General features: G+C 42.1%; 1 protein-coding gene across 1 annotated transcript in view; it reads left to right on the plus strand.

The window, feature by feature from the left end:
- The window catches only part of CSMD1 (CUB and Sushi multiple domains 1), a 1,810,668-nt gene that overhangs the window by 1,453,857 nt on the left and 334,919 nt on the right, over positions 1-21,892 (plus strand). Inside the window, exons 20-23 of the mRNA XM_023517585.1 lie at positions 1,502-1,717; positions 7,517-7,705; positions 14,980-15,149; positions 20,106-20,262. Of these exons, the coding sequence (XP_023373353.1) occupies positions 1,502-1,717; positions 7,517-7,705; positions 14,980-15,149; positions 20,106-20,262 (732 nt within the window). The remainder of the gene's footprint in view (positions 1-1,501; positions 1,718-7,516; positions 7,706-14,979; positions 15,150-20,105; positions 20,263-21,892) is intronic.

Here is a 21,892-nt window from a genome sequence, read left to right on the forward strand (position 1 = left end):
CTGCATCCACACCTGCACCTGCATCTACACCTGCACCCGCATTCCCACCTGCTCCTGCATCCACACCTGCAACTGTATCTACACCTGCACCTGCATCCACACCTGCATCTGCATCCACACCTGCTCCTGCATACACCTGCACCTGCATCCACACCTGCACCTCAATCTATACCTGCACCTGCATCCACACCTGCACCTGCATCCACACCTACATCTGCATCCACACCTGCACCTGCATCTACACCTGCACCTGCATCCACACCTGCAACCTCATCCACACCTGCACCTGCATCTACACCTGCATCTGCATCCACATCTGCTCCTGCATACACCTGCACCTGAATCTATACTTGCACCTGCATCCACACCTGCACCTGCATCCACACCTGCAACCTCATCCACACCTGCACCTGCATCTACACCTGCATCTGCATCCACACCTGCACCTGCATCCACACCTGCATCTGCATCTACACCTGCACCTGCATCCACACCTGCAACCTCATCCACACCTGCAACCTCATCCACACATGAACCGGCATCCACACCTGCACCTTCATCCACACCTGCTCCTCCATCTACACCTGCACCTGCATCCACACCTGCAACCTCATCCACACCTGCACCTACATCCAGACCTGCACCTACATCCAGACCTGCACCTGCATCCACACCTGAACCCTCATCCACACCTGCATCTGCATCTACACCTGCACCTGCATCCACACCTGCACCCTCATCCACACCTGCATCTGCATCTACACCTGCACCTACATCCACACCTGCACCTGCATCCACACCTGCAGCCTCATCCACACCTGCACCTACATCCAGACCTGCATCTACACCTGCACCTGCATCCACACCTCCAGTCTCATCCATACCTGTACCCACATCTGCACCTACACTCGCATTTTCACCTGCACCTGTATCTACACCTACCCCCCTACCTACCTACACCTAGCTCCATGTCAGTGCTCAGGTACACATAAGTGTTTATCTTTTTGTTATCTATCCTCCCTTCTTCATTTCTAAAGCCACTCTCTTAAACTTCAAAGTTGGATTTAAATAATGAGATAACAGTTTAATGTTTTGATTCAAGACTTTGATGTCTCTAGGCCCAGAAGAAACTATTTTCAGCAACTACTAATTCTACCGATCTCTCTCTCTCTGCCCCCTCCTCATCTCCTCTGTCTCATCTCTCACTTCTCTCTTCACTCTTGATCTCTCTCTGTGTCTCTGTCCCCCCGTCTCTCTCTATCTCTCTCTGTCTTTCTCTCTGTCTCTGTCCCCTGTCTTTCTCTGTATCTCTCTGTCTTTGTCTCTCTCTGTTTCTCTTTTTCTCTCTTTCCCTCTGTCTCTGTCCCCTCTCTATCTCTCCATCTCTCTCTCTGTTTCTCTCTGCCTCTGTCTCTCTGTCTGTCTCTCTTTCCTCTCTGTCTCTGTCCCCTTTCTATCTCTCTGTCTCTCCCTCTCCCCCACCCCACCCCCCATTTCTCAGGGGTTCAGATGATCTTTCACACCTTTCACCTGGAGAGCTCCCATGACTATTTGCTGATCACAGAGGACGGAAGTTTCTCCGAGCCCGTTGCCAGGCTCACTGGGTCGGTCTTGCCTCATACTATTAAGGCAGGTTTATTTGGAAACTTCACTGCTCAGCTCCGATTTATATCAGACTTTTCCATCTCCTATGAGGGCTTCAATATCACATTTTCAGGTATGTTGGTCCTTTTGATGTTTCCCTCCTCTGGCAATAACACTGCCCTTTCTCTGAGTGACTGAACATGTGTGGCACATACGATGGGGGAGGAGCTTCTAGGTGATTTACTGACGCACAGTGACAAGGCCGGGCTCCACTGTCAGAGTCTCATCTTTAATTGCACATTTGCGCAGGGTTTATGCTGCATCAGACATTCATACTGGTTAAGTTTTTTTTATTTATATGGCTCTGTGTGACATAGGTACTAATTTTTTTTGTTGTTTTTTGCAGATGAGATAAAAGTTACACACACATTAAAAAACTGGTCAAGCCTGTGCAGGATAAATTTGGTCACATAAACAGTTTTCAATGAACATATAATGGTTAGAACTTCTCCAGTGTCTTCAATATCAACATTCTCTGCTACCCCCAGCGACACAAAGGGACTGACTTCTATAAATTATTAATGGGTGTGAATAATTACATTAATATGCATATGTGTGTGTATATGATGGTCAGGAAAAAGTGTTTCTCTCCTCCCAAATCTAATGTAATTTCCGTAAAATGGTCACTGAGTACCAAAATCACATGTGATTTCTTCTACTTAAGATCCCATAAATTCCTTACTAACTTTTGATGTCACTCATGGGATTATTTGTTGCGGTATTTGAACATTTATCCCTCCTGAACTAAAACTAAAGAATTGTGACGGAAGGGTTTCTTTTCTATTCCAATATCTTACACTACCATTGTCCTTTGAACAATGTAGGGATGTTGGCAGCAACCCTTGTGAGGTAGAAAAATCTGAGTTTAAATTCTGACTCCTCAAAAATTTAACTGCCAATAGCCTAGACTAGTATCTAAATATACTTTGTGCCATCAAGACATACCTAGCTTTTCAATTTTTTTTCAATACTTATAGACTATGTGGTTCATCTGTGTGCTTTCTCAAATTATTGCAAATCTCAAAAAAACCTTTCTAATATATTTGTTGAAGATAAATCTGTATATAGGTGCACTGGAGCCGTTACACCCAAGCTGTTCAATAGATAACTCTAATCGGAACTTAGTAATTTCCCACTAACTGCTTCATGATCCTTAACATTATATACAGTGAAACATTACCTTAAAGAAAAACATTTCTTAGGGATTTTAAGATGTTCTGATCTATTATACATTCCCTTTAATGCTGCCCAGTTGCCATTTATTTTAACCTGACTTTGCTGATTTTTCTTGGTATTTCACTGCCAAGTGGAGCTTTCAGGACTGGCTCAGACTACTTGATTTCTTGGAAACCTGCTGCATTCACGGGTAATCATGAAACTGCCCACTTTGTATATCAAAGACTTAAATCTTCCTGACACTAATACCTAAATCCCTCTGTGTGTGCATTTTCCCCTGGTGTATATCAATTAGCATCACTATGAGACTGTTAATACTCCTCTGTTTCTACTTTCATCATGATCCAAAATAAATTTAAATAGAATACTCCAAAGAATGACAATGGCCGGGAAAGGAGTCTGTGGATCTGTTCTGTGGTGTTTCCGCTCTGTCTGGGCAAACTCCATTCCTTTCAGCCCATCTGTTTCTTACTCTAGTGCTCTTGGTGCAAGGCTGATAATAAGTCTTTCGATTACCTCTGTCTTTGTTTGCACTGCTGTAACAAAGTACCTGAGACTGGGTAATTTATAAAGGATAGACTGTTATTTATTGCAGCTCTGGAAGCTGGGAAGTCCAAGATCAATGTGCTGGCTTCTGTGGAGTGCCTTCTCACCCTGGCCTCACACGGCGGGAGAGGAGAAGCCCTTTCAGAGTATCAGTGATCCACTCACGAGTGTGGAGCCCTCCCAGCCTACACACTCCCCAGAAAGCCCCTCCTCACTTCTCTTGCGCTGGGGATCCTATTTCCAGCACATGAATTGGGACGACACATTCCAGCCCTAGCAATTATCAAAAGTTTCAGGGGAACTCTGGAGCTGCTTTCCTGTTTCACACATAGCTGAACAAGGAAGCCCCAACTGTAACTACGGTTTATTAGGGGGAGTTTCCAAGCTGTTTAGGAGAGTTTACAAGTATTTGTGGGAGTCAAATATAAAGTGGTAATAGTTTGTGAATATTTAGAATGGTTTATTTACTCATAACCAATAGAAAAATACTATAAAAGCTTGCAGAAAAAAGTCACTTTCATCTTGGTTCCACATGAGCACAGACTGTCTTTTTATTTTTTTGGCCAGAGCTGGATTTGAACCCACCACCTCCAGTATATAGGGCTGGCACCCTACTCCTTTGAGCCACAGGCACCACCCCAGACTGTCTTTTTAAAAGCAGAAGAACACACCTTTGATTGCAAAGCTCACTTTAAAGCAGACGTTTCTTTGGATGTACTAGATGAACAATCTTATTTGGAAGCATCTTTGCCTTGAAAGTGGGCTACAAACAGCTGCCAGTCACACTGATACAAACAAGTTTATTTTTTAAGTATCCAAATGAGTGGCAACTTTATTGTACAAATGAAGCATCTACCCATGTGGGGCCTTTTCTGTCCTTTGTTCACAGAGGCATTCTTTTTCTATCTGTGTTTTTCCCTGTTAAATCAGTATATTTCAATATTTCCTAGGAGAGTTTATTATAGCAGTATTTCCTGGTTGCATTTCCTAGTCAGTATCCCTGCAAATGTTAATAGTAATACTGTAGAGAAACAGCCCCATATTCCAGTATGTTCAGATAAAGCTGTGTGGCCCGGCTCTGCACGGGGGTCTGGAACTGATCACTAGGCACAGTGGATACTCCAAGCTTCCTCTTCAGTCCTTCCTGTCAAAACATGAGACCTTGCACAACTCCCTGCCTTGCACACGTGGCTCCCTCTCCACCCAAGGCCCTTTCCTTCCTCTTCACCAGGCAAATCTCCTCTCGTGTAGGTCAGATACAGCCTCTCACAGGCACTCATTCCCTCTCTCCCCTAAGCAGATTGTTTTTTCATCTATATTTTCCTATAACAACATTTTTATATTGCCAGGCATGGGGCCTCACACCTATAATCCCAGCACTCTGGGAGGCCAAGTGGGTGGATTGCTGGACCTCAAAGGTTCGAGACCAGCCTGAGCCAGAGAAAGACTCTGTCTCTAAAAAGTAGCTGGGTATTATAGCAGGTGCCTATAGTCCCAGCTACTCAGGAGGCTGAGGCAAGAGAATCACTCAAACCCAAGAGTTGGGGACTGTGGTGAGCTAAGATGCCACAGCTCTTTACTGAGGGTGACAAAATGAGATTCTGCCTAAAAAATGAAAAAAATTATACCAAATTATGTAATTTTTCTGAGATTATTTTTTGGTATTTGTTCCTTACATGATGCCATGAATTTTCAACTGAGAACACTGTGCCTCCCTCCACTGTGGAAGCATCAGCTCTGTGGATAGAAAGAGCTTTCTCATTCTCTAATTATATTTTATTGACCCGGAGAATGTTGACTGACATAGTAGCAAATGGACAAAACACCTGCCCCCAAGGAACCTGTATTCCAGCAGGATGATCGTGGAGGGGGAGGCAGGAGAAAAAAATGAAGCAAGACAAGGGAAAAGATGCAGATAAACATGGAGTTGCCGGGCAGGCACCTGCCATGCCCAGGCTGGGTCGCAAACAGAGACCAGTAGGCGTGAGCTCTCCGCAGAAGGAGGTGCAGCAAAAGTTAGGGGTGCACGAGGTGGTCACTATGGCCACAGCCCTGAAATTGAAGTGGAAGTGAATGAAAGCTTTGAGATGCACAAAAATCCAGAATCATAAAATCCACACAGAGGGAAACCAGTGAAGCCCCCAGCAACACCAACGCATAGAACAATCAACTCTTTGCCAGCAGGGCTCATCTTGATTGATCTTTCAATATCCCCTCTGAAGGCTTCCCCCCACTCCAACCCTGGTAATATTTTCCTGGGCACAGAGACTACCTCTCAATAATATTTGACTAAATGCAGCACTGCAGACTGGTGGCACAGCAAGATGGAGGGAGCTAAACTCGTAGGCAGTCACCCACACTCTCCTGGGTCCCACTGACAAAACACGGACTTAGTAACCAGGTAATAACTGGGCCCAGCGACCAGTGACGGCCAGAGGGCAAGCACACCCACACTCTGCGGCAGGAAAGCGTCAGGTCTAGAGAGTAAGGCGGGTGCAGAGAGGGGTCATGGGTGCTGCACTCTGACCCAGGGTCTTCGGTGCTGCACTCGGACCCGGGGTCGTCGGTGCTGCACTCGGACCCGGGGTCGTCGGTGCTGCACTCGGACCCGGGGTCGTCGGTGCTGCACTCGGACCGTGCTCCCGGACGTAGCAATCTACCAGCCCTTAGTCCTTTACCTTTTCCTTCTTTTTTCCCCTGTAGTTAGCACCTTCTTCTTGACTAGTTAATAGAAATTTCTAGTAGAATAAAAAATATTTTCTACCAAATTTCAATAAAGTATGATTTATAGATTGCACATTGGCAAAGAAAAACTCCATTGTTCCCCCGGAGGAATATTTTTGAGGTGAAGTCAGCTGGGGTGCGCTTTCCACCAGCACAGCCTTTGGACGTTGCTTTTTTCTCCTGTCTATGTTGAGGAGTCAGAAGGCACATTTGGGAAGGGCTTGTAACTGATTATAGCGACCAGAAGTATCAGTGAAATATTTCTGTATTATGAAACTGAGTTTTGAAATGGATCCCATTTTAATACGTTACATGTCTGGTTTTTTCCTGGTACCTACTATTTTTACATATTAACAGGGTGCATGAGGTCTTCTGATACAGGCATACGATGCATTATTATCCAATCAGGGCATCTGGGATATTTATCAGCTCAAACACTCATCATTTCTTTCAGAGGGAAACATTTTCAGTCTCTTCTCCTTTTTGAAATACACGATGCATGTTGCTAACTGTACTCATCTCCCTCTGCCGTGGACAGTGGGACTTACTCCTTCCATCTAACTATGCATTTGTACCCATTAACCAACCTCTCTTCATCACCCACACACACTGTTCCCAGCCTCTGGGAAGTACAATTCTTATGTGCCTGTTTTTAAAAAAACACCCAAACCCTTGTCCTGTGTCAGAAGAAAGCAAATAGTACCAAGGCAAACACTGCACACCACAGTCCGACTGCATCTAGGAAGACAAATATAAATATAGACTTTTATGTGTATGTGTGTAAACTCCAGGGCACCAGAATAAAGGTCTACACAGCTTAGGGGCTATCGTCTATGCATTACTACTCGAAGTTGTATGGAATTGCTCTAGTACTGAGTATATAATGTAATGTTCACTCAAAAGATGGTGTTAATCAAATGAATACCACTGTCAAAGAAAACGGTGAGACAGCTTCCAGCAGGGAGAATTGGTGGGACCACGTATGATGAAGAGGTTCAGTTGAGTTTCCCCAAGTCCTCCCAACTTCACATCCACTGACTTCTGCTATGGGAGACCTCACAGGGCGCCGTGCATTGTGGACAGCTGGCTGCGCTGGGGGCACCTTGGGTGGAGACTGAAACACATGCAGAGACACAGGTGGGCACTTGGTCATTGTCACTCAAGCAGTGGTCTGCCGTGGTCAGAGCCTCTGAATCCCGAGGGCAGCCCCTCTGAGCACCTCTTGTAATTGCAGAAGTCAAATGTGACTTGGATTCGTCCTTTGCTATTGGTGTATGTTAAGTATTATAATTTTAATAGAGTGTTTCCTTTTTAAAAATGTACATGCATTTTCTGGCACTGTGTATATATATATATATATGTAGATGTGTAATTTTAATAACATATTTTACTAAATCCCTCCACATTTTCTGTCCTTCCGTCTTAGAGTATGACCTGGAGTCGTGTGATGATCCTGGAGTCCCTGCCTTCAGCCGGAGAATCGGCTTCCACTTTGGCGTTGGAGATGCTCTGACCTTCTCCTGCTTCCCGGGATATCGCCTAGAAGGTGCCACCAAGCTTACGTGCCTGGGCGGAGGCCGTCGTGTGTGGAGCGCACCTCTGCCAAGGTGTGTGGGTAGGTGGTCACACGCTTTCATTTCATTCATCCATGGGACAGGGCAGGGCCCAGGACGGAGACAGGCCGAGGGTTTGACAAGGAAGGAAGTGTGAGGGTCAGGGGAGTGGACACACCACCCAGCCAGCAGGACATGGAGTGTGGAGATGCCCATGAGACCTTTCAGCTCTGAGACTGTGTGGTAGAAGACTGAAACTACAGCAAGTGTCAAGCATAGTTATGAAAGGGAAGTAGACATTTTTAAGTGTGTGTGTCACATATACATATATTAAACAAAAAGACAAAAGCTAGAAGCCAAAATGTACATGGTACATACAAATACTCATGCAATGAAACAAAAAGACAGTAAGAGCTGCATCCGAGCGGCAATGACACAACCTCCGGCAGTCACGATGATTAAAAGCAGTGCTTTTCCCTGGTATAACGGCGGTGACGATTTGAAATAGCACCTTTGTTTTTCTTGTCAGGAGAACTCTTGATGGGTTGTCTGTTGCATACTCCTGAAATGTGGGATGACTGGCATTTCAGTGCTAAATTAGCTTTTCTCAGTGTGCTGTTGAGGGATTCAAGAGGTGATTCTAACAAGGAACAGGAAATTTCGTTTTGGTATTTTGAGATAAGGTACTGGTGAGCATGCTGGCTCAGTGGGGTGAGCGGGGTGTGGCACTGCCACTCTGCGGCCTTTCAGCCTCTCATAAACCACTGGTCCTCAGCCCCAGGGAAGTGGTCCCCTTCCTGCCACTCAGCCACATTGCTCAACATATATGGTGGCTACAAACTGCTCTTTAAAGTCACAGAAACTGCCTAATGTCATTGTAGAGGGAAGAGGGAGATTAAAGGGTAACCGAGGTGCCCCTCAATATTGAGCACTGTGAATCCGTGGGGAGTCCATAAAGCCATCTGCAGCAGTGGACAAGCTGGAGGCAGGTAGACAGGTCTGAGGACACACGTCTGGACCAGAGAGCCCTGACACGCTCACTTTGCCTGGAGTTTCCCATGCCACAGGATCTTTCATTTCTCAGCATTACTTAGCAATAGTCTGTGATTCCAGACAATACTGTCTTTCGGGATTTTGATAAGCCAGAGAGAGTCAAATAAGACTTTCATATAAAAAAATTAAACAGGTAAACATGAATCAAATCATCTTTATCTCTTTCCAAAGCACGTGTCTATATATTTCTGCAATTTTATTTTCTCTTGAAAAAGTGGTTCCCATTTCTGAGAATTGGTTGCAAATTTGGCATACCATCTCCAGGGAAATGAAAAGATACACTCTTTGATAGCTGATGTTAAGAGTTTCTGAGTTGCCTAGAATCTCTTCCCCAGGGTGGAGGCTCCTGACTGAGGTAGTGTGGGATCCGGAGAAAGCTCCCCGGTCAATGCAGTCAAAGCCTCATCCTTGATGTGGAGCATCAATGGTCTGTTGGGTGTGGCGCTCCATTAGAGGCCTCTCTGTTTTCTCTAATGTCACTGTCTTCACACTCATGTTGTCACTCTGCTGTCTAAAATAGGAAATAATAGGAATCTAGAAATACCAGTTAATATTTATTGTAACTATAGACCAGGCTCTGGGCTCCTCATATACATTAATATCTTGTATATCCTGACATCTCTGGGAAGGAAGCATTTCCATGGTCAGCTCCATTCTGCAGATAGGAATATTAACACCCAGAACCTGAGCCCTCTGCCAGGAAACAGAGCCAGTGACAGCGGCCAGACGGCCTGCAGGCTGGCCCTAAACCACAAATCCTGGAGCAGCCCCAGGGACCTTGAGTTGGCTCTTTTCTCTCCAGGCTTTTATATGTCACCCGCAGTTTCCTTGACTTTCCTGATGTCCATCAGATTGCAGAATACCTGTAAATAGACAGGATAATTATGCCAAAATCCAGGAGCCCACCTGGATGCTGTCTTCCTCTCATCCTCCATTCTCCACACCTGGTCAGTTCCTCCTTCTGAGGGATGCTGCATGCTGGGGCTCCCAAGTCACCCTCCTCCCTTCTTCCTCCTGCCTAGACACCAGCAGCCTCTCAACATACCCTGAGGGTCCCCCCTGCCTGGGGCAGATGCCAGGGGCCGCTGCTGCCGGAAAGTTCCATGCAAACCGAAAACTCGTCAGTTTGTGGGGCTTTAACAGACCCTGTCAGTAGCTTTCCATACCATTCACGCAAATCTCGTGTCGTACAAGGTCTGACAGTTAAGTTCATGGACTTGCCAGTCTCTGTGCACTTATGTTCACAGCCCGGCACCTTCATGCTGACAGTTAGATGGTATGACTGGAAGAAGAGCACCTGGTATCTTAAGTTCAACAAGATAGGGAGTTTCCTTCAGTAACGGTGACAATTCATGAATACTGAAAATCTTTGTTGAGCATTCTTTTACTTTTTTCTTTCCTAAAGAAACACATTGTTTTTAACATAAGTCAAATTAAACCCTGACTCTGTGGTCCTGGCCAGCCTGTTGGTGTGTTTCCATGGTTGTCCCTCCACGGACCGCTGCTCCAGCAGACGAGCCTTCTGGGTCCCCAGCACCAGAGCTCTTTATTCAACCCTGGGCGCACCCGCAGGCTGCTCCCCCATTAGCAGCGCTCACCCTCTTTCTTCCTGGCTGATTATTTTTATTTTTTGATCTCCCTTGCTATGTTACCTCCTTCTACTCTTTGTCCATTAGTGGAAGTGTGGTCCCCTGTGACAGCCACTGGTTCTGCTTATCAAATCAATAAAAATTACTTTCTTCAAAAGCTTCTCTTTTGATCTCAAAAATTTGAATCTTCAATCATCTATATTCTTTCCTTTAAATGATAGAAATAAAAACATTTTGCCCACAGCTGAAAGATGCAAATCCATCCAAACCAAAGATTCAGGTGGCATCTGAAGAATGTTGACTGGATCAGGAGCATCTACGTACCTCTCTGCAGACGTGTCTGGTCTCAGATAGAATTTCTGGTGAACTTTGGAGCTCAGAACTATTTTCTGCTTATGTAAAAGAAAAATCATCTTTTTGTTTGAATGTATTCATTTTAGGGCTTTTTCTACCTATTTATTTAGGGTAATAGAAAGAATATCGTGTGTAGCCATCGGGTGAAATCCCAGCAGAAACGCTCAAATCCTCTCTGGTGGTGCCTCTATATTTTCGTTATATATTTATTATTTAAGATTTTTTTTCTACTTGTAAGTTAAAGAAATAGTTGCTCACGCTGGGCTTAAGTCACGAAAGCACATTGGTAATTTTCCCAGACAGAGCTGCATATATACACCAGAATAACTATTCACAAGTATCTTATGAGAATAGTTTTCAAAAAATGAATGAAAGTGGTTTTACCCTTTTATCGAATACTGCGTTGACTCTTTTTTAGACAAAGTACAAAGTCATTTGGCAAAATTTTAAAAATCAATACTATGATCCTCAATTCTTTAGTGGGTTACAATATTTCAGAGAAGAATAGTAAAATAAAATACTTTTCCTGTATTTTTTTAGTTTAAATTTAGTTAACATAAACTAAATTTTGCTTTAAATCTTTTGACCAATTTGATGTAAATATCATTTTAGTATGCCTACCAATCTATAGTTCATGTACATTTCTTTAAATTTTGGTTTAAAATTTTGAAACAATATTAAAATCTAAAATTTTAATTTGTTATTTTTTAAAGGCTAATCCAATAATACCATTAAATTTAAAAAATAAGGGTTCATAGCATAACAAATTGTTTAAAATAGCACCATTCCATGTAATTATTAGATATTCTTTGTGAATAAATACAGGATTTCACATTTTAAATAATATGGGCTTCTACTATGGGAAACATTTTTTGTTTGTTTGCTTGTTTGTTTTTGACCTGGGCCAGGTTTGAACCTGCCGCCTCTGGTATATGGGCCCGGCGCCCTACTTCTTTACGCCTCAGGCGCCGCCCCTGGGAAACATTTTCTTATTTATTTTGTAAGCCACACTAAGCTTAGATTAAAGTAGAAAGAAGGTAGATGCATCTGTCTCTACTTCTCAGTCAAGCTGTTTTCTGTTATTTCCTTGGTTTTCAAATAATGCTTCCAAAGCATAGACATCTGTAAATTAATGCATATTAATGGTTTTCCCAATTTTACAATGACCTCAAAGACTCCAAACACTGTCCACAAAATTTTCATAAACGCAGTCATACAATCAAAGGCAGTACATTGATTATATTAAGAAAAACCACTGTGAAATATGAGGCATTGCAGAACCTGGATATTATTTAGGTGGACCCGTCTCTCCAGCAGTAGAATGGAATCCAGTTTAAGTATATGGAGTAGGCAGATTGAGAGGTTATATATTCTCATCTACTGTTCTATAATCAAATAATATATTAATCATATACCAAATAAACCGACCTTTCTTGATATTGAGTCTTCACAGATTCATACAGATCATAGGTTAGTGATACAGAGGTTGGACTCCCCAGCCTCCACATCTGCAGGAAATAAATGTCTGTTGACTCAGCCTTTAGTCTGCGGTGTTTTGTCTTAGCAGCCAAGCAAACTCAGACCATTATCTTGACCAGCAGATACCTTTGTACAGAAAAATTAACTGAAAAGTCAATTGACTCCTTTTCATTACGTTAATTTAATTTTAATTAGTTTTGTTCCATTGCAAACCTCTAAATGACAATCCAATTTTAATTACAATTTCACTAGCCTTTTTATAAAAGAGCAAATGATTCATATTAAGAAAAATTATATTCATTCCTCCTAATATTAAATTGATTATTGAAAGAACTTTAGAAGTGAAACTTTTAATTGCTCTGCTAAGGGTGATTTAGGATGGGTACATTAGATCAAGTTCAAAGAAATTTTGACATTTTGGTCACTTAAGATTTGTAATTTTCTGAGCACCTGCTCTCTTTGTGGTGTCAGCATCTTATTTTCTGTAATTAATTCCTCTGGGATATGGTCCCAGGGATTAGTGAACCTCCCAGACCCTTAGACTTACTTCTAATCTTTCATTTGAATGCTGCATTGTTATCCATTTTTGTTGGATATTATTAAATTATTTCTTAATTTGAAAACAAAATTAAGTTATAAGTCATGTCTCAAAAAAGAATACTGATGGCTTATCAAAGAGCAATTCATAAAATGTTGCCTTAAAACATTCAGAGGGTTCTTTCCCAGTGGTGCAATCTTGGGAAATCCCATCGGCTTGTCCACTGTTCTGTGCCTCAATCTCCCCATCTGCAAAGGGGCTTATTGACCTGTCACGTAGGGTTACTGCAAATAGTAATAAGTTAATGAATGTAGAAAACAGAAAAATGTGTGACACCTGACAGCATCGTTACACTTTACACATCAGCCTCATCAGGACAAGTTAAATCTACCTTTCAACCGTCCCACCCTTTTGGGCTCCAGATGTGTGGACTCGCCACCCTGTTCTCTGAATTACCCCTGAGTACCTCTAAGCCTCTTTGTATCCTCAGGGCTCTTTCAGACACGGAAGGAGACCAGGGTCATCTCCTGATGCCCAGGTGGTGACCAGAGTCCAGCACTGTCATTATCCCCATCACGGCTGCCCAGCACTAAGCATGAGGACATGTGGCCCATGATGGGCTGTGTGTCCAGGCAGCATCAGCTGCACACACCATGTAATGAACTGAATATCTTCAAAGGTGGGGGAACCAAGCACAATGACTCCAGTTAGTGAAACCATAAGAAAGATTTGTCGGAACATTTTCCTCCGCCTAGAAATGATTTACTTACAATCATACCAGTGTTTATCTTATGAGCCATTTTTCTTCAAGTGAGACTGTGTAATTGTGTCCATGGAAAGCCAGAGTGCTGCTCACATACCACCCAGCCCTGGCCCACGGTTAAACGCTCAAGGACTGACCATGAGAAACATACTACATGCCTTTCTATCCTGAAAAAGGTTTTACTTTTTTTTTTTAAAGTAGGCATTACTATAATTACGTAAATATATAATTATTTATATATACCAAAAATGTTAAATTATTATAAAATCCAGAGTCTTTTGGTAAGGTCACCAATTGCCTGTGCTTCTCTCTCAAGACTTCCTCTCCTGCCTCATCCAAAGCCAGGTCACCAGGTGCTCTCCTCCATGACTTTTAGCAATTTCCTTCAGACAGGGGCAATGGGCACTTGCCGATGAAGTTATCTGCAAAACTTGTACCATACCTTAAGTAACCCACTCTAAAATCAAACACGGCAAATCTCTTCTCTCCCTCTCTCATCACATAAATAATATTTTATTGATGTTCAGTTTCTAATGTGATCATTATTCTTCAAACCAATATGCATTTTGTTAAATTTTTTAAAGTTGTTGTGCTTAGCGCATAGTATGTCTACTAAAGTAGTTAATGCAGCACCCCACAGAGGACTCTTCTCTCTCTCTCTCTATCTCTGTCTCTGTCTCTCTCCCCCCATACACACACACAAATACATATTACATACACACACACACACACACACACACACAGAAAGTGCAAGAGAAAGCACACAACTTTATTATTTTGTGATCATTTCAGACTCATAGAATTTTAGAGCTGAAAGAGTTGTTGACCTAAACTGCTCACTTTCATAGTGAAGCAGGTGCTGAAAAGTTCAGTGACATCCTCTGGGTTGACAAGAGGTGGAGAGTTCCATTTATTTCACTCTTAACTTAATGAAAGGTATTTTGTCTCATACAAACGTGAAAGTAGAAGTCAATCACCATTGTCTTTTATCAGAAAAAAAAAGAGCACAGTGGATTTACTGCTATTAAATGCTCTTCCATCCCAAGATGGAGAGTGAACAGATGGGCTCAGGGCTCAAATGTGCTAGAAGGTAACTTAGCAGATTTGTCTGTCATTAGATTAATCTGATCTACAAAATAGGAATGTGGGGAAATTTGCAGCAACACAACAGTAGAATAGGCACATGGGGACTGTCAGGATATCTCATGAGCAGAAAAGAGGCACGGCTAGGTGAAGCCACGAGCCAGCGAGACAGCCAGATCCCCCGGTGCTCGGGGAAAGTCTGATTCTAGAACTCTCTGGATGACAGCATGCTGCTTCCATGTAGTAAGACGTCATTGTATTAAGAGAAATAAGAAAATATTGAAAATGAGATAAATGGGATGTCTTCTCTCTCTAGTTGGTAATACAATAAGGAGTCGCTAACCTGTTTTTAAAAAAACTTATGAACAGACATACATTGAGAGAAGAGAGGGCGGTCATAATGATGAAGTTTTAAATCTATTAAAACCAGCTATTCCACGTTTGAACACTCTTTCTTTAATGTCCTATTTATTTTAGCTGAATGTGGAGCAAGTGTCAAAGGAAATGAAGGCACATTACTGTCTCCAGATTTTCCATCCAATTATGATAATAACCACGAATGTATCTATAAAATAGAAACAGAGGCCGGCCAGGGGATCCATCTCAGAGCACGCAGCTTTCAGCTGGTTGAAGGAGATATTTTAAAGGTAAAAAGAATCTTTTCTAATATCGTGACTATGCTATTTCTTCTTCTTTAGGGATACACCATCTAGCTATGACAATTACGCATGTATTATTAGATTTATTTATGTAATTTATGCCTATTTACTTACGCAATTGGTCTGAGAGGGTGTAACAAAGTGTCACTTAAAAGAGTATGTGGGAACTCTGAGACAGCTTAGCCTGCATCCTACATGTAGCATTTATCTGTCATGTGTCCTGTGCAAGTTACTCAACACTTTTGATCCTTAGCTTCCTTAAGTGTAACAGTATGCAGTGATATTCACCTTTTGGAGCTGTTTTGAGGATTAAATGCCATAATGTATGTGGAGGTTTTTAGCATTTGTGCTAAATCTAAAAAATCTAGTACAGGGCGTCACCTGTGGCTCAGTGAGTAGGGCGCCAGCCCCGTATACCGAGGGTGGCAGGTTCAAACCCAGCCCCGGCCAAATTGCAACCAAAAAATTGGCAGGTGTTGTGGCGGGTGCCTGTAGTCCTAGCTACTCGGGAGGCTGAGGCAAGAGAATCACTTAAGCTCAGGAGTTGGAGGTTGCTGTGAGCTGTGTGGTGCCATGGCACTCTACCAAGGGCAACAAAGTGAAACTCTGCCTCAAAAAAACAAACAAACAACAACAAAAAAAATCTAGTACATAATAGTAATTGTTGAAACTTGCAGGGCACCCAAACCAATTCTTTTGAGATTTACTGTCAATTTTTATTTTTTTTCTGTCATTAGGTCATATACACATAGTTCATGAGTACATTTATGCATATGTAGGGTACAATATATTGATTTCTTTATACAATTTGGAGTGCTTACATCAAACTAATATAGCTTTCACCTCATTTTCTTGATTATCAAGTATAGAACATAAATGCCTTAATCAGGGGTCCTCAAACTTTTTAAACAGGGGGCCAGTTCACTGTCCCTCAGACCATTGGCGGGCCAGACTGCAGGCCCTGGGACAAATCAGCTGCTAAGCAGGACAGGCAGCAGCAGCAAAAACACCTGGTGGGCCATATAAATGTCCTAGGCGGGCTGCATGTGGCCCGTGGGCTGTGTTATGAGGATACCTGGTTTTAATACTGTCCATTTTTAAATGTGGTCACAACACTTAAAGCTGAAAGCTTTGGGATGTGACGATAGAGGCAGACCCTACCATTGTCTTTGGGACACAGAGTAGGGTTCATGAGCTGAAGCCAGGGTGTGATATCAGCTCTCTGGGGATTGCAGGAGCAGCCAGGTCTTGCCTTAAATTATAAAATCCCAGCTCCAGCTGGAAATGTCCCTTAATTTTTAAGGCTGCTGATACAGTTCCCCCAAACTCAGGGACCTTCCAGGGTCTAGGGGCTGGGGAGTGGGCAACCTAGGTTCAGGGCATTGACAGAGAACAGCTCTCAGCAACAAAGGTTGATGCTATAAACCACCTCCTGCTCCTATGAGAAGGTAACCATTTGACGGGTCCCACAGCTGACACTTGGCATGAGAGGGACACCTGGCACTTCTTACTCCCTCTGGGTTTTTCAGTTATATTTATATCTACATAGACACACACAATGATGCAGTTCAGATTCAGCAGAGTCAACTCACCTAAAGCTGTGAGCATTAGGAGAATGTGCAAATAGCTAATGAAAGGGAAAAATTTTCCTTTCCCTAAAAGACTGGGACCCGCCCCTACTGGGCTCCCTGACCTCATTAGAAGTTACAGGCACAGGGCGGGAGAGGCTTATGGGTCACCTCCTCACAAGTCCACGGTTGACTGTGTTTCAAGGTCATGATTTGGTAGCGTGATTTTATTCCAGTTTTTCTTTCATTTTGATAGTCTTTTGAAAGCTCAAGCTAACAGTATGAAGGACTGTAATTAAGAAGCGTTTTTCATGCAGGAAACTCACATATTCTTATCAATCTAAAAAGAAAATCAGTTATGTCGTAAGTAAGCATTTTCTGAATTATTTGATAACCTTCAATTTAGAAGTCAGTGAACCTTTAAAAGATAAATTTTAAATAACTCTTAACTATACTCTGGTGCAGGTGAGTGATTAGAGATATTGCATAAAATACGGGTGGTAAATATCGGAATGGAAGGAAGGGAACCACGTTCATTGGTGATTGTGTGCATTTTAAGCTTGTTGATTATAGCAAAAGTAAAAAATAATCGTGGTTAACACATTAATTGCAGAGAAACTGTCCATCACATAGAAGGGCTAAAAGTTTTGAAAGCATACATTTTGTGGAATGTGCTAATAAATGTGTCCGTTAAAAATGTTTCAGGTGAAATTGTCTTAATTTTTGAGCAGACTGCTATTTACATTGCTCCTTCACACTTACAATGATTCAATTATAGAGGCTAAAATGTTACAGATACACCTCCCCACACACACATAAACGTGGTGTTTTCTTGCTTCATGTGGAAAAATTATGTAAGAGAAACAAAGGTCTCAGGGAAAATGTTGTGAAAGGAATATAGAATTTAACAGGCGATTGTTATGGAAACAAATTATTATAGAAACAAAGCTCTGGGTATAGTTTCTATAAAAGGTGGGAAGCGTTCCCCAGACCTGCAGCATTCTCTCTCTAAGGTCCTTGTGATGTCTGATAATCTGTGGTCACCTGCTAACTGGGCTAAGTTCCTCAGCACACATGACACTGAGTGCCATGCTCTGAAGGGGGGTTGTGATACAAATACCTATAGCCTTGAATTTAAGGATGACTCCAGAAGGCTTTTCCTAATAACTGGAAAACTCTTTGAGTCTAGCCTCTTATAGATAAGGAAATATAGTTCGGAGATGTTTGGAGGTAACACAGCCTGGAATGAAAAATCAAGTCTTCTGACTTTAGCTCTGCCTGGCTCTTCACTGATGATCGAAGCAGAACCTGAATTCAACATTTTAACTTTAGTGAGGTGACAATAATGCTTTGTGTTTGCAACTTCTCATACTGAGATACCTGCTGTGGGTGCAGCTCTGATTGTTGGAGGTGAGGATTTAAAAGGCAGAACCACACCTATGGTGCATCTTACAAGGGTACATGTGAAATTTACTGGGTGTAGAATATAAATGTCTTAACATAATAACTAGGAAAATGCCATGAAGGCTATGTTAACCAGTTGGATGAAAATGTTTCAAGTTGCACATAAAACCAGTACATTGTACCCCATGATTGCATCAACGTACACAGCTATGATTTAATAAAAAAGATAATAAGATAAAAAGCAGGATTACTGTTCTGGACAATCCCAGAATCAGCATTTGACTGTTAATTTTTAGCAACTCTAAGTCTGAGGCCCCGTGAGCAAGATACAGTCGCTCTGATCTGCTGAAGCCCTGGGGTCAAGTCGCCCTGAGGAAGCCACGGTCCAGTGTAGCTGCCTGGTTGTCAGGGTTCCAGGACTGAGCAGGGGCTGAACATCACGGGCAATAGTTTCCTGTGCCCTTGATCTCCATAAATTTCTAGGAATCACAACATAAATTTCTAGCAATCCTGCAGACACCTGAACATTTTCCCTTTGAAGCAGATTCCTCCAGATTAAAATTATTTACTCTCCCCATGTTATACCCTTTGCTAGGTCTGATGAATCCTCATAGTAAACCAGACAAGGATTTCTAACAATAACCGGTGACATCACCCTTTTAGTGAGGAAAGTCCAGGGCTTTGATTCCATTCCATGAGCATGTGCTTGTCTAATTTAAATTAAATACCTACAAAATTAACTTCTCAAGACACAATTTCTCCTTTATGGCTATGGGTATGTGTGCGTGAGTCTCTTGAGTAACATATGTGCTTTCCGTATTGATGGGAAGAGAGATAATAAGAGAAAAGCAAAACTGGATCTGAATGAAGAGATAAAAAACAGGAGGAATGAACACATATTGGAAGAGGTGACTGAGAACTGATTTCTTTTTTTTTAGTTAAGGTACTTTCTTGAATCAAGAAAAACTGGATGTTTGTCATCACAGTGAAATTCATTTGTATTCAAACTTCATAAAAACCTTATTCAGAAGGTGGTTCCCTGCTAGTGAGAGAAACAGCAGTTTAACTGTTCCCAGCACTAATCTACTGGCACTGGGTTGCAGGGACCCTCAGCTCTGGATTCTACCCTGGCGTCCATGTGCTTCCCATCAGGGGAACTGCAGGGCCGCGTGGGAAGTACACAGCTGGGTATCCCACAACGGTTTGACCCTGCCAGGATAGGAGGCTCCCACCTGCCCCCACCCCGGGACCTGTCTCCCTGAAAGCTGGGAACTCATCACTGAAACTCTGCTCCCCTCACCTCCATCCACTCTGCCTTCCATGTACTTATTAAAACCACTCAAGTTTTATAACTACTTGGAACATAATGTCAGAGACAGAGTGTTTTAGAGAAAGACGACACTTCTTATTATCACTGCATGATGGGATTCTCTTTATTACTACAGCAAATTCAAGACAAAAGTCACCCCAGGTGTACAGACTGAAATGTGACAGGCTCTCAGCACGGGCTGCTGTCCTTGGAGCCTTCAGACAGACGGGAACAGAGGGGAAGGGGATGTTCTGCTACCCCATGGATCGTTCAGAGAGGATATTCGGGACTAACGCACGATAAATCCTTCCCACCTCTATAACTGAACTACCAAGAAGACCGTAAAAACGTAGATAATAGAACCTGGAAATGCAAAAAATATATTTATTTGATTTTAAATGAACACCGAAAGAACTGTCCCAGTGATGAGGGTAAAATGATATGAACAGAAATGGAACAGTTGGTCGGTATTAGTGGTAAAGATAAAACCTTAGGAAAAATCATTTTTTAGCACTAAGTCATCCATTTATCTTTCTCTAAATGTTTAACTTTGGGGGTAATATATAAAACCACATTTTGGAAGGCATGAATTTCTTGTTGAAACTGCTAACAGAAGAATACAATTTGAGAGCAGAGAGCTCATGCTGTGAATTTTTCCACCAGGTGTACGATGGGAAAGATAGTTCCTCCCGTCTGCTGGGAACCTTCACTAAAAACGAGCTCATGGGGCTGACTCTGAACAGCACGTCCAACCACCTGTGGCTGGAGTTCAACACCAACGGATCTGACACTGACCAAGGCTTTCAGCTCACCTACACCAGTAAGTGCCATGTGACTTGATTTTATTCTTTTAATTATTTTTTCAAGACACGTCTGATGCTTAGTGTATATGATAAACTTTAAATGTTGATTTTATTTCAGGCCACCTACTGTGTTTAATTTTTTACATGGCTGCCGGGACAGTGTAGATGTATTACCAGAAATTTATCTAATTAGAAATATTCCTATCTTAGTAATGAAACATCTTAAGATGTGTAAGAGCTACTGGGCTTAAAAATATTGACTGTGATGTCGTGTACACTGATAAAAATGTATGTACTTATATATGAAGGATCTGGAATGAATGTTTGATATACTTATAGATTAGGGACCGAATGATAGATATGTAGACATAGCTATATACATAATCATATACACACAAACACTATATAAAATTGTATGTAGTAATTTCTTTTATGATCACTAACAATTTCTAACAGAAGTAACTGATCACTTACCCAACATAGCAGTTTTACAAATTTTAGTATTTCACAGTTTTAAGCAGTGTTCTCCAGGACGCCCCTAATATTATAAATCAACATGGAATATTTTTAGATATTTAAAAGATGTAAATGAAGGAGTCACAGAGAGGAAAGATAAAGGAGAAGTGTTTCAAAGGGGAGTTCACATTAGGATAAATACATTTTTGACATTTTTATTTCCGAAGCAAGTTAAGATATAAGCTATTTGATGTGGTTAGCAAATTAAAATTAATTAATTAACTAAATGCTTAAAATACATAAAACAGTAAAATCGTTCACTAATTTAATGATTAAAAATCTACATAATCCTGAGCGCCCGGACATAAGGAATGGAGAAGTTTGGACTTGGGAGCATCAGAATTTGATAGTGACCATCAAGATTGATGCCTTTGTTGGACAGAAGGGCCATGAACTCTGAAAAATGTCAGAATCACCCCCCAGACCTAGAGCTAATCCGGGTGCCTGAGAGGAAGATTAATTGTCTCAACTCCCTGTTAGTAGGAGAAATCACAGTTGAAGAAATGTAAGGCCTGGGGCAAGAGCAGAATTTGAGTGGCCAACATCTTGAGCAAGCCAATTTTTCACTTTCGTCACAGTACCCTTGAAAAGGCTGAATAAATAGCAATCATATTTGATTTGTATACATGATAAATTGGTAACAATTGATATAAGATCAACCTTTAATTACATCTTGTTCCAGAATTTAGCTTTCCAGGGTTTTAACCTCAGAAAGTTTCAGAGAGCTCTCGTAAAGTCACTTTGCTACAGTGATCTTCCCACTTTTTCCCACGGCTGTGATCTTCCCACTTCTCCACTTTCTGTTCTCTGTCTTTGTATTCAGTGTTTTTTGTTTTCTTCCTCGTATGTGATAACCCCCACTTCCTCGTTCCTACACTAGTCTTAGAGGAATATGAATGCAGGAGAAGGGAAAATGAAAAACCTTTCTATGACTTTCTGAGTTTAAAATACGTAAGGAGAAGTTCCCACGAGCACCACCAACTCCACCGCCCTCAATGGGTTTTGCCAGATCAGACTCAGCTATGAGTTTTTCAGCAGAGACCAGACACTCTTTCCTGGGCACTGCCTCCTCCCCAGGTCGGGTCTCTGCCACTTCAGCCTCAGCCCTGCCTGAGTCTGCAGCTCACTGAC

Source organism: Otolemur garnettii, unplaced genomic scaffold (assembly GCF_000181295.1).
Source record: "Otolemur garnettii isolate 467f Iridium unplaced genomic scaffold, OtoGar3 scaffold00114, whole genome shotgun sequence".
Lineage (NCBI taxonomy): Eukaryota > Metazoa > Chordata > Mammalia > Primates > Galagidae > Otolemur > Otolemur garnettii.